The sequence below is a fragment of the Lepidochelys olivacea genome (assembly GCF_965140295.1).
Source record: "Lepidochelys olivacea isolate rLepOli2 genome assembly, chromosome: 11".
NCBI classification, from domain to species: domain Eukaryota; kingdom Metazoa; phylum Chordata; order Testudines; family Cheloniidae; genus Lepidochelys; species Lepidochelys olivacea.
The window spans coordinates 46,336,856-46,351,192 of NC_140421.1; the positions used below are offsets into that span (position 1 = coordinate 46,336,856).

At 43.6% G+C, this 14,337-nt stretch overlaps 1 protein-coding gene across 4 annotated transcripts in view; it reads right to left on the reverse strand.

The window, feature by feature from the left end:
- Positions 1-14,337, reverse strand: part of CWC22 (CWC22 spliceosome associated protein homolog) — a 58,952-nt gene that overhangs the window by 18,850 nt on the left and 25,765 nt on the right. For all 4 annotated transcript variants that reach the window (XM_084643079.1, XM_084643076.1, XM_084643077.1 and 1 more), the window contains one exon: positions 11,994-12,054. In XM_084643079.1, the coding sequence (XP_084499205.1) occupies positions 11,994-12,054 (61 nt within the window). The remainder of the gene's footprint in view (positions 1-11,993; positions 12,055-14,337) is intronic.

Consider the following 14,337-nt stretch of genomic DNA (forward strand, 5'->3'; position numbering starts at 1 on the left):
AAATGCATATTAACTTTTTTATATTACCCTCCCGTTTTACAGTAATGCTATAATCAGTTTTCAAACAATAAAACAGGGCAAAGTGCTGATGCCACTGCTAATAAAGTCAGCACGACTTGCAAAACCAATTACTTTTTCCTCATATTAAATGCAATTACAACATTGATATCCCTTGTGGTTTACAGTAATTAAATATTTTAACATTTTAATTAAATATTACAATGATTTCTAGGAGAGTATCTTGAATAACCACATGCATGAAAATAGATTTACCCACAAAGACATTCTTGCTAGTGTTATCAAAACAAGTTGAGGTTAGGTCTAGAGTAACTGTCTTCTAGATTAAAAATTAACAAACTTTGAAATGATTTAATTAATTTTTAGAGAGATGTGACAAGTTCACATTGCAATTTTAACTTCAATTATAGCTTTAAAGGTTACTTCACTAGTTTCTCTGCTCAGAACACTTCTGATAATGCCTATGACACCAACAGTCTGGACTTTAAGTCCATCATTTGCTTTAAAAAGCCAGTGAATTTTAATTTTTATAGACAATTTATATACCAGATAGCTCCAAGGTTTTTACATACTTAATGCACAAATTGCATGCAAAAATGACTGTCATCAATGTTTTAATGATACCTTTCCAATCATGATGTAACTATTTCAAAAGTATTACAGAGTTCTCGAGTCCCACAAGTGAAGTGAATCACTTATTTTTTATGAAGACCTTTAGCTCCAGATGTGATTTTGTATCATGGAAAGGTCACTCCACTTGGAAGTGTCCCTGTGTGTGGGTGGTTGAAAGATAAGTTAGAAGACTCAAAAAAAGGTGCACTCTCCAAAATGCCTGCTCCATTTCTACCTCTATCCTACAGAACAGCGGTTCTTAGCTAGGGGTCCACGAGCAAGTTTCAGGGGGGCCACCAACATAAGTCAGAGAGTAGGGCTGGCGTTAGACAGGCTAGGGCCCAGGGCAGAAAGCCATAGCTCAAGCCCCACTGCACAGGGCTGAAGCTAAAGCCTGAGCAACTTAGTTTTGCAGGGCCCTGAGCAATTGCCCTGCATGCTACCCCCTAACACCGGCTCTGGCTTTTAATTTACTGGATATGCAGAAAAACAGCTGCTGTGGGCTGTGAAGTTTTTATACCATATAGGGAGTGCGAGTGCACTCAGAAAGAAAAAGGCTGCTGAGAACCCTTGCTATAGAAAAACCAACCAGAAAAAGACAACTGGGGCTAAAGAGAAGAAAAAGACAGTTACCTGTTCTGTAACTGGTGTTCTTCGAGATGTGTTGCTCATGTCCATTCCGTATTAGGTGTGTGTACTCGCCACATGCACCGGTGCCAGAAGTGTTTCCCTCAGTGGCAGCTTGAGAAGCACTGCTCTATGGATATCTGATGTGGGGGACCAGCAATTTATTTCCCAATGTGTGTGCAGATCGGCAGCTGATGGCTTGCGGACTGGCACCGGTCCACGGGAGAACCACTTTGAGTAGCACTGCCGTAGAGGACTGGCTCTGGCGCCCTCTGGAGTGGCGGGCACATGCTGCGGTATAAGGGGCTCCGCCAGCTCCCCCCACCCTCAGTTCCTTCTTGCCAAAACTCTGACAGTGGGGAAGGAGGGCAAGTCATGGAATGGACATAAGCAACACATCTCAAACACCAGTTACAGAACAGGTAACTGTCTTTTCTTTTTCAAGTGCTTGCTCATGTCCATTCCGTATTAGGTGACTCCCAAGCAGTACCAATGGAGAAGGGTAGGAGTTCAAGGATGTGTAGATTGCAACATGGCTCCGCCGAACCCAGAGTCATCCAATGGCCTGCTGCATGAGGGCGTAATGTACTGTGAACGTGTGAACCAAAGACCACGTCGTGGCTCTGCAAATGTCCTGGATGGGAATGTGCGCCAGGAAGGCTGCCGAGGACACCTGAGCTCTGGTCAAATGGGCCCTCACAATCGGCGGCAGTGGGACCTGTGCCAGCTCGTAACAGGTCCCGGATGCAGGAGGTGATCCAGTTGGAAATACTCTGTGGACACTGGAAGGCCCTTCATCCTGTCCGCTGTCGCGAAGAAGAGCTGGGTCAACCTGTGGAAGGGCTTGATATGCTCCAGCTAAAATGCCAGGGCACGTCTGACTTCCAGGGCATGTAGCCTCCTTTACTCACTGTGCAGCTTGGGACAAAACACCATGAGGAAGATGCTGGTTGACATGGAAGGAAAACACTACTTTTGGCAGAAATGCCAGATGGGGTCACAATTGAACTTTGTTCTCGTAGAACACTGTATACAGTGGCTCCAATGTCAGGGCTTTAATCTCCGACACTCGTTTAGCTAATGCTACCACCACAAGGAAAGTGACCTTTCATGACAGGTGGGAAAGGGAGCAGGAGACCATAGGCTCAAAGGGCAGGCCCATGAGCCTAGAAAGAACTAAGTTAAGGTCCCACTGTGGGACAGGAGCCTGGACTGGCGGGAAGAGTCTCTCGAGGCCTTTCAGGAATCTGACCGACATGTTGTGCGAGAACACCGTCTGACCTTGGATTGGCGGGTGGAAAGCAGAGATGGCTGCAAGGTGCATCCTGATGGAAGAGAGGGTCAGCCCCTGGTTCTTAAGATGAAGAAGGTAATCTAAGATTGTAAGGAAGAGCACGACAGAGAGATGCTATGCTCAGACACCCAGTCGGAGAACCTCGTCCACTTGGCCAGGTGGGTTGCTCTAGCGGAAGGCTTCCTGCTTTCCAGGACGACTTGCTGGACCTCATTAAGAGCAGGTCCGCTCCTCCGGGTTCAACCACGCAACATCCAAGCCATGAGGTGGAGGGAGGTGAGGCTGGGGTGTAAGAGGCTCCTGTGATCTTGCAAAATCAGATCTAGTCGGTTGGGAAGGAGCCCGGGAGCAGTCTCCACCAGTATGCCGAACCAATGCTGGCACGGCCACATTGAGGCGATCGTGATAACTTGGGACTTGTCTCTCTTGTTCTTTGACAGGTCTCTGCTGATGAGTGGGATTGTCAGGAATGCATTCATCAGACCCCCCTGACCATGACAGGAGGAAAGCGTCAGAGAGAGAGAGAGAGAGAGAGAGAGAGAGAGTCAGTCCTTGCCCAGATCTTCTGGAAGAGCAATCAGGCTACCTCCGGATGCAGTGACCACTCGTGGAGAGAAAAAGGACATGCGGAGGCACTCTGCCAGCGTGTTCCTGACACTGGGGAGGTGACAGGTCTTCAGTGGATTGCTTGATGCAGGAATCCCACAATCGGAGAGCCTCTTGACACAGAGCTGATGAGCGTGCTCCCCCTTGCCTGTTGATGTAGAACATTGAGGCCGTATTGTCCATCAACACTCTCACCACCTTGCCTGACAGATGCGGTAGGAAGATCCCACAGGCCAAACATACTGCTCTGAGCTCCTTGACGTTTATGTGCAATGTCATCTCCTCCGGAGACCACGTACCTTGGGTCTGTGTCTCACCTAGATGCGCTCCCCAGCCGATGTCTAAAGCATCCAATATCAGTTCAACCGAGTGGAACTCCTTCCAGGAGAGCCTTGGGGTCAGTCCACCATTGCAGGGAGTTAAGTATCCCCGGCGGGATGGTAACAACTTTGTCCAGGTGATTTCTGGACTGGGAACAGACTATTGCCAGCCACAGCAGCAAGGGTCACATCCTGAGCCTTGCATGGCGGACGACATATGTACATGTTGCCATGTGGCCCAGCAAACGCAGACATACCCGGGCCATAGTTAGAAGGAACATGGTATGATGTCCACCATCGTCTGGAACCTCTCCTGTTGCAGGAAAGCTCTGGCACAGGTGGAGTCGAGCACTGCTCCAATGAACTCTATCTTCTGCACCAGAACTAACATAGATTTCTTGTTGGTCACCAACAGGCCCAGGGACCGGCACATGACCTGTTGCACTGTGAAGTCCCTTTGGAGTTGGGACCTGGACCGACCTTTGGCCAGCAAGTCGTCAAGATATGGGTAGATCTGAATACCCCAAAGCCTGAGGTAAGCTGCCACTACTGTCATGCACTTAGTAAACACCCTCAGTGTTGTTGCTTAGGCCAAAAGGGAGGACCGCAAACTGGTAGTGGTTGGATCCCATTGTGAAGAATAAGAAGCATCTGTGTCCTTGGAAGATCGCTATACGAAAGTATATGTCCTTCAAGTCGAGGGCGGCATACCAGGCTCCCTGATTCAGGGAGGGGATAATGGAGGCCAGGGACACCATGCAGAACTTTAACTTCTTTAGGTATTTGTTGAGGTCTCACAGGTCCAGGATGGGTCTTAGTCCGCCCTTGGCCTTTGGGATTAGAAAGTACTGGGAATAGAACCCCTTGTTCCTGTAAGGAACTTCTTCCACCACTCCCAGCTGCAGCAGGCCCTTCACCTCCTGTGTGAGGAGACTTTTGTGAGAAGGGTCCCTGAAGAGAGATAGGGAAGTGGGGAGGGTAGAAAGAAACTGGAGGGTATAGCCCCGGGCCATTGTGTGGAGGACACACCTAACTGTCCAAAGTTATTGTGGTCCATGCAGGGAGGAAAAAGAGAAAGGTGGTTGGAGAAACATAGGGAAAACGGATCCAAGGTACAGTCTGGTAGGTTGCCCTCTGGTGCACCCTCAAAATGCCCACTTTAGGTGTAGCTCCCGGTGGGCTTTGCCTCTCCCACTCATTAATGGCCACTCCTACCAGGGAGCTTGGGACTGGGTGGGCATTGAGGTACTCATGACCCTTAGGTGGCACAAAATTCTTTCTGCCCGCTAGGAGATGAGGGGCAGGGATGAGGGGGTTTGCCACAGGGCGTTTGTAATCTTTGACACCCCTCATGCAGGGGCAATGCCACCTTGGCCAGTGCCATCGAGCAAAGGACATCGATTAGGGAGTCCGATGGTTCCTCTAGCTCCTCTGCCTGGAGCCCCAAGTTAGAGGCAACTCTTTCCAACAGCTCCTGTTGAGCCTTAGCATTATCCTGAGGAAGTGGGTGCGGGCGACCCACAATCACCTCATTAGGCTAAGATGTGGTAGAAGCCGGTGTCATGGGGTCTGCCACATCCCTTGGTGGGCCAATTGGCAGTTCCCCGGGGTCCACGTGAGCCTGAGGGGTTCTCCCTTCAGGGCCATCTGCCTCTGGGGGAGGGCGGGATACTGAGGCCGATGTTTTTACGAGGTCCCCGCCACCAGCCTAAGCCCTTGTGAAGACTGGGTAAAACCCCACAGGTTCAATGGGTACTAGGCAGCTGGCCACTGGCCATGGAGTAGTTGGCAGTGCCGCTGATGTAGAGGGTACCACCGGTGCTGGGGTTTGGCAGGAGGTCAACCCTGCGGTGCTCGGGACAGAGTCAGACTTCGACTGCTCCGGTGCTGGAGTTAGAGCCGACTCCACCAGGAATGCTTTGAGATGGATGTCTTGCTCCTTCTTAGTCCGAGGCTTGAAGGACTTGCAGATATGGCACTTTTTGCTTATATGCGACTTGCCCAGACACCTTAAACAACTGTTATGTGGATCACTGATAGGCACTGGGTTTTTTGCAGCAATCGCAGAGCTTAAAGCCTGGGGACTGGGGCATGCCTCGTCCATAGGCTGAGACCTGTTCAGGACTAATCAAGTAAAATACACTAACACTATAACTTAACTATGTACAACTATTTTACAAGAAAAGTTCGTAATACTGAACAAAGCAAAAAGGCTAACCAAAGCAGCAGACTTTCCAGCACCATCACTGGCGGCAAGAAGGAACTGAGGGTGGGGAAAGTCAGTGACGATCCTTATACCATGGAATGTGCACGCCACTCCAGACGGCACCAGAGCCAGTCCCCTACAGATACCACTGAGGGAAAATATTCCAGCACCGGTGCATGTGGCGAGCACACACACCTAACATGAGCAAGCACTTGAAGAACTTAAGTTTTCTACTTATTCAGACCGCACATGTTTTTTATATTTAATTTTTATTTACTTCTCAAATCTCAGCTTTTCACCTCCTTTCATGCATTCTCTTATGCTTGGGAACTGCATGCCACTGAAAGTTTGTTTCTACACACACTTGCACTCATTTAACTAAAGCTATATTTTTAAATCTGATCAAAGTTTGTTTGTTATTTCAGTTTAAGAATGGTTTATTTTGGTTTTGCTTAATCCTGTAAAAACAGATTTATCAAAGACAAATAAGCCACTCCTTAAATGGAAATCAGAGTAATTACACACAAACTTTCAATTAAAAAATACAGCTCTAGTTGAATGGGTACAAGTGTGTTTAATGAAAAGGATTTAGTGTTAGCCAAGTATCCAACTCTGCACTCCTTAAACTCACTTTTTTCAAAAAACCTTCCTATGTTGATCTACTCACCAACAATATTTTCATGTGTTTAGTTGTCTGAACTGTATAATGCCTTAGTTGGACTGAAAAGTCAATTGGGCAAGAAAAGTCTTCTTTTTAATGTACTTTGTAAAGTTAGGACACTTTCTTAATTAGGGAAACAAGATCAATGCTTCATTTTTACACTAACTGAAGTGATAACAAAAGATTCACAATACGCAGAGATGTTTAAAATATTTAGGATTTTGACTAAAATGTTGCTCTTTCTAGTTTAGCACATTTTAATTAATTAAGAGTAATTACAATGGTTTATATTTACCCAATAGCATTCTACAGCTATTTCTCTTCCTTCTCTTCTTTGGTTAGCAGGGATACTACTCAGATTCAAGGCAAGCAAAGATGTGGAGAATAGGTCTTTCAGCAGCATCTGGCTTCTTGGCAAACTCTGCAGGCTCTTGTGCTGGCACAATTACTGCACTCCCTCTTGGTTTGTCATGTATTTATTCTATTGGTAGGCTTCCTGAACTTTCTGTCCCTCTAAAATGCCATTTTCTCTGTATTAACTTGCTTTTAATTCCAGAGCAATTAGCTTAGAATTCAACCTGCTTGCTGAACTCCTGAACAACTCAGACCTATAATTATTGAACAGCAATTGACAAAAACTGCATTTTGAATTTATAGTATGTTGTACTGCTACATAATGCAACTGAGAAGAATGTTATTTAGCAGTTCAAAAAAGGATGTTGGCAGAATTATATGATAAACCTATACAATACCTGCCTACATTCTGGCCCCAATCCTTCAACCATCTATTCAGATAAACCCCTTGTTTAGCACCTCTGTGATGTTTCAGTACTATGGAACTCTGAAAACTATTTAGTTTAATTATTTTTTCTGTGAAATAATGTAGTTTTCAAGAAAAATATAATGTCAAGTTTATCAAGGGAATGCTATCTACCTCTAGGAAATCCAGAGGATTCAGTGAAAAGGTTCAAAATCTCTCCCTACCATGCATGTAAAGTCCAAATGGCTAAAACATTCACTACTGAGCTCACAAGCGGCCATAGCCAGAACTTTAAAAAAAAAAAAAAAAGTTACCTGACACCGACTAGCCTGATTTCTCAGCCTACTAGCCTTGGTTCAAAAATCAAACATGCAAATACCACTTGTACCACGATGCTCCCCGAAAAGGTCACTGTTCCAAAGCCATTCCTCCCTATCCCCCACAGGTGAAAAGAATAAACAAACTGTGTACTGTTATATTGTATACCATACTGAACTGTAAAATAAACCAATTCTACCAGTATTAATCTAAATACATTTTTTCTGAGTAGTATTTGACCAGCTATAGAGCTGGTTGATAACCACAAAAAAGTAGTAACTGAATAAGCTATTTAACGGATACCAGTAAAATTGATTGAATAATATATTTGCCAAGTACTATTCAACCAACTCTACTTATTACAGATCTTCTTTCCTTGGAAAGAATTCTTGCCATAACTCTTTCTATATTATTTCTATTATAGATCATGGCAGATCTTTTTCCAATTTGTCTTCAGTGTGTTTTTTCTTATTTAATCTCTCACCATCTTTCTTTCACTTTCCATGCATTGTGCTCGCCATCTCTCCATGTATTTTGTGTCTCACTTTTGTTCTCTTAAAACCAAATTCGAAGGGTATGTCTACACAGCTACTAGACACCCATGGCTGGCCTATACTAGCTGACTTGGGCTCACAGTGCTCAGGATGCAGGCCTGTTTCACTGCTGTGTAGACTTCTGGGCTCAGGCTGGAGCCCGGCCTCCAGGACCCTGTGGGGTTGGAGGGTCCCAGAGTCATGGGGTTTTTCTTTGCTGTGTAGACGTGCATTAAAAGAAAGTCAAGTACTATTTAGGGTAATTAATCAATATCTCTCTTCCCCCACTCATACCTACAGCATTTGGAAATTTTACCAGACATCCCATAGCTAAAAAATTAAACCTACTATCCACTTAATGAAACAAACAAAACATTAGGGAGTGATACTGTTCAGGAGCAATATGCAGGGAAACCAAATTCTGTTCCATTCCAGTGGCTGGAAAAGGAGAACATTTGGGATTCCTAACAAAGTGTTGCTCTCTGGGTCTTGCTTGGGAGCTGCAAACCGGAATGTCCGTTAGCCCAGTGTTTCCCAAATGATGGGTCGTGGGAAGATTCTAGATTGGCCACCACATCCAGGGCCAGATTAACCCATAACGGGTCCTGACCTACCCAAACACACACTTCTCCCAGTCTGGTGCGGAGGGGAGGGTCCGGAGTAAGGGGCCATGAGAGTGAGCCCTGCCCTGCATTCACCCTGCAGCCACAGCTCCTGTCCTATAGGGCTGGACCTGACTTCCCACTCCGGGCATTGCAACCTGCTGTATGAAGTCACTGCGCCATTCAGATTTAGCCCAGCCATTCCTACTGGCCAAATATGAGTGGTGCTGCAACCCCATATACCAGGTTGCAGTGCCTAGAGTGGGGAGCCAGGTCCAGCTCCAAAGGACAAGAACCCGCTGCTGCAGGTGAGTGCAGGGTGGGCTCACTCTCCAAACCCAATCGCCACCCCTCCAGGCTGGGGTTAGGGTTGTGATGCTTGGGCAAAGTGTGTGTGTGGGGGGTGTGTGTGTGTGTGTATATGATGGGTTATAAAAAAAGACAAAATGCATTTGGTGGGTCACCTTAGTAAAACATTTGGGAACCACTGTACTAGCCAGAGCCCAATAATGAAAGATGGAGTCCCGTCAAACAACAAGTGTGGCTTCTGGGATGGAGAAGGGGTATTCTCCTTTCGTCTTCCTCCCCACACCTCAGAACTTCCTGGCCACTGTGAAGATATCGGGTTCTCTCTACTTCACCTCTTTCTCATCTTTCTGGATGCTGAACGGGGAGCATTTGCCACTATTATATCCTTCTCCCAACATTCATATTTTCAGTCGTCTCCCCAGTAAACAGTCTCCGAGCCTGCTTCTGCTATTACTCAAAGCTTCCCCAAACTTTGGCAGAATGAACCTGACCTGAATCTCTTCAGCTTTACTGTTGCCTGCAGGAGTCTGAAAAACAGCAAAAACTGACAAAATTCGTCAGCTTTTGCTTTGTTTCAGGCTGTGGAAGCTCAGGGCAGGAACAAAGGCACTGATGCTGCCTACTGATTTGGGAATTCAGTGCTGTGATGATTTCAACTCATAAGATAACCTTCACATCAATGCAGGCTAGACAGGTGCTTTTTAAAAAGATGAAATCTTAGATTCTGCATTTGCTCAGTGAAGTTTTCTACTCACCGGACCATCATACACATATTGCATCTTTGGCAATTTAGGATGCCCTGATACACAGTGTCTTCAGTGTCCTTATGTGGAGGAGATGGTATGGGTGCTTTGGATACCCTAACTTAGACACCCCAATACACAAGTGTGATTTAAACAAGCAGTTAGTACGCCTGAAAAACATCCTTAGTAGCCAGGCTGCAAGGCCTTATCAGTGTGGTAGGGCTTTTTTGTAAATAGACTCTTACGAGAGGGTACTGCCGGTGCCTGGACCATTTGCAGGTGGTTGATGGTTGTATGGAGTTGTTTGGTGATGCATTGAAGTTGGAGAAATGGTTGTGAACCTTGGGGCAAGTCACCTACTGAGAGTGGTATAACAGCACATACTGTACTGTAAACTGTATTTTCTGGATTTGTTTTTAATAACTAAACGGATTTGCCTGACAACAGGAATTTTTTTTCTCTTCAGAATTTTCTGGGTATGCCTCTGGAAATCCCTGGAAATCATAATCCTCTATTGCTGAACATCACATTTATTCGCTGCTGAATCATTTCCTACAAAATGACTTTGAGCTTCAGATAGGGAAATACACAGCAGGATCAGATAACCTCTTAGTCTCCTAGTTATCTGCAAATAACCTTAATAAGAAAACATAGTAAATAGCAAAAATAATTTCTAATGATAATATTTATCAAAGTTTTCCTAAAGGGCGTCAACTGTTTCTTTTTGTCCATACAAAAGATATTTATATCATATTGACTTCACCTGCACAAATTGTTGCATTGATAAAAGTGAGCTTCATGCATCTCTGGATCATATTTTGTTTTAAATAAAAGAGATTGTTCGTCTTTCATGCATTGAACTTCAAAGTCACAATTCAGATCCCTAAGCTAGAGCTCACTTATCTGTTGATTATTGACAATCTCACCACTGACTAAATACCTGTCTTGGGAATTACGTGGCTATTTAGATCCTGCCCACTGCTTCAGGATCTGGTTTAAGTCATAGACAAACAGCAATTTCCTTTTCAGAACACATAGCAGTCAAATGGATTTTAGATGTACTATCTGCAGACAAACAGACATTCTTCAAGCTTACACCAAAACAGCCATACTTGGAGATGATTGCTTAATATAGTACATATTGCTTAAACAAGACTGTGAAAGCAACAAAACCTTTTTTTAAAGCATTCCCATAAAATACAGGGTGCAATTCCATCTTTTGAAGCTATCACGTTGAATTTCTAGCTGAACAGATAAAATCAACAGCTATCCAGAAACCTACTAAAAAAATCTTCCTGCAGAAACATTTCTCTGGCCTCTAAGTTGTAGCTGTTCTATAGCAGTAGTTTTGTCATCTGTGGCAAATGACATCATTTCAACAGCTTGCATAACAAACATTTTTATAAATAGAATGACATCACTTTATAGTTAAAAATGTATATTGAAAAGAAGGAATTTCACCCAACTGTCTGAACTGCTAACCAGTGTTCCCTCTAATGTTTTCCATCCATGTGCGGAATGAATTTTGTTATGTGTACCATATCAAAGTAATGTGCGGATGTGTGTCACCAGTACAAACAAAAAACCTAGATATAATATATATTTTTAAAAAGCTACCATAGAGATAATTACTCCAGCCCGGACAGGTTAGGCATTTTCGAACTCACTACTCAAAAGAATTAAAGTTAAGCATAAGAGAGAAATAAAAATTATGAAATGCATAGACCAGTCACAAAACTAAAACACACTTTTAAAGAAGTATCAAGTAACACCACCACCACAAGTATGTTTGGAAGGTGAGTGTGACAGAGAGAGATACACGCTGCCCCTTGAAGTAGATTGGTACTCAGCAGTCTGAAGTCCGCTTGTTGAGACACAGCAACAGCTGCCAGCAAGCTCCTTCCATCCTGAACCCTGTTGTGTCACCCCCCCCCACCCCACTATGTGGAGATTGGGTACAGGGGCGGGGGACACCCTGACACCAGCATCTCCCCCCCGGCACAGCAAGCGGGAGGCTCCCGGGAACAACTGGCCAGGGGCTTCAAGGCAGAGGGCAGGAGCAGTGTGGCAGTGAGGGGAGGGACACCCGAAGTACGTGGCACTTGATAGCCGGCTGGGCAGCCACCCAGCCAAACAGCTTAGAGGGAACTTAGCTGCTAACTGCTAAGTGAGAAAGAAAAACCAAAAATATCAAATGTCATGGTATTTATCATAAAGATTACAAAATGAGAAACAATAGCTGTAATAGCAGTTAATTCCATTTTATAAGTACATGATTGCATTGCAGGTGTATATCATGTGAATATTAATTTTGCTAAAATGTTAATGATCAAATTATACTCCCCCCCCCAAGAAACAGAAAGGGAATCAAAAGCAAGGCTTACAGTTTGACTGTCAGGAAAGTCCATCTTCAACAATTTATGAGCACATTCTTCAAAGTCTAAGCTGCAAAGAAAAAATAAATAGTTTTGTATTCCCATTGAGTACACATTATGTTAAAAACACATACAGAATTATGTTGATACCAATGATGTTAAACGTACAAACCAAAGTGTTTTAGCATGACAAAAGTATGATGTAATTGAACTTGTTGCTGTTAAAATGCCCTAGCAATGCTAGTTTCGGCTCCTTCCAAACATAAGGGTGGTTGAGGAAATCAGTATTTGAAGTATGGTGACAAATGAAACAATAAGGCGAAAGCTGTCTAAATCAAGACTATGATCTGCATTTTAGAGAAGACTGAATACATTCTCCTTTCACCACACTTTAATTACTCATCAAAAGCATTGTGTTCAACAGCTTTCTTTAAAAGTTCTCAAGCTTAAACTAAAATATTTCCCAACAGCATTCTGCTATTCAACAATTTTATATCTGAAAGTGAATCCAAAGCTAATAAATCTGCAGACAGACTGAAAACAAGGTGACTCTCTTTTATGAGACACTGCTATTACATCATACTAAATGGAAATACACAAAGTCTAGTAACAAAAATACATAAGTTCATTCTGACTCACTCCTGTAAAATACCAAAATGTAACCTCTGTACCCATGCCCATATACTTTTCTGAAATTGCTATCTTGATCTTTAGTATCTCAGGTTTCAGAGTGGTAGCTGTGTTAGTCTGTATAAGCAAACAGAACGTGGAGTACTTGTGGCACCTTAGAAACTAACAAATTTCTTTGAGCATAAGCTTTCGTGGGCTAAAACCCACTTCACTGGATGCATGCAGTGGAAAATACAGTAGGAAGATATATATAAACAGAGAACATGAAAAAATGGGTGTTGCCATACACACTATACTGAGAGTGATCAATTAAGGTGAGTTATTATCAGCAGGAGAAAAAAACCTTTTGTAGTGATAATCAGGATGGCTCATTTCCAACAGTAGACAAGAAGGTGTGAGTAACAGTGGCGGGTGGGGATAAGCATGGGGAAATAGTTTTACTTTGTGTAATGACCCACCACTCCCAGTCTTTAGTCAAGCCTAATTTAATGGTGTCCAGTTTGCAAATTAATTCCAATTCAGCAGTCTCTCGTTGGGAGTCTGGTTTTGAAGTTTTTTTGATGTAATATTGCGACTTTTAGGTCTGTAATCGAGTGACCAGGGAGACTGAAGTGCTCTCTGACTGGTTTTTGAATGTTATAATTCTTGACCTCCGATTTGTGTCCATTTATTCTTTTACGCAGAGACTGTCTGATTTGGCCAATGTACATGGCAGAGAGGCATTGCTGGCACATGATGGCATATATCACATTGGTAGATGTGAGGGTGAATGATATATGTGATATATGCCATCATGTGTTAGCAATGTCCCTCTGCTATGTACATTGGCCAAACCGGACAGTCTCTACGTAAAAGAATAAATGATATATGCCATCACTTGTGTCAATAAAACTGTGCATCGTAGACAAGGCCTGAGGAGAGTTTGGAACAATAGTTCTGAGAGGTATGAACTGCCTCCATTCATCTCCGTAAGCTGCCCAGTAATAAATTACTGTTTACTATTTCATTCCTCATGTAGGAAAGGCGAGAGAGGATCACACATCTATACAGGTTTCAGAGTAGCAGCCGTGTTAGTCTGTATTCGCAAAAAGAAAAGGAGGACTTGTGGCACCTTAGAGACTAACCAATTTATTAGAGCATAAGCTTTCGTGAGCTACAGCTCACATCTATACAATTTACTGTGAGCAATGATTCATTTTGGTACCACAAGAGGCTAGCATTTGGCAGATACTACCAGCTATTTTTAACCCTCATGAAAAAGCCAAGCTCAAGGAGCCTAACAGAGCTCATGGAGTATTCAAGAAACAACGAAAGGGAGCCAAGTAACATACACTATTATATTTTGCATATTTACACAATTTGCTGTAAGACTGGAGATTCACACGGGTGAAGCTTATTTTGTGGGCAGTCTGGAAAAGTACTGTTTCCCCGTACCCCCAATCTGTCCTAACTAAACCAGTGCTCCATAAAACAGAAGCATGATCTAGTGTAACGTTTTAAAAGTCTTCACCCAAAAAGGAAGTTTAGAAATGTAATGTACTAAATCGTTTCTAAATTAAGAACTTAAGAATGGCCATTCTGGGTCAGACCAATGGTTCATCTAAAACATCTGTTCAATTTGTTTATAAGACTGTAAGATAATGATAAAGCTATTAACAACTCCATATTCAACAGATTCAGTACAAATGCACTAATTTCTAAAGGACCACACACTTTTTTCAGT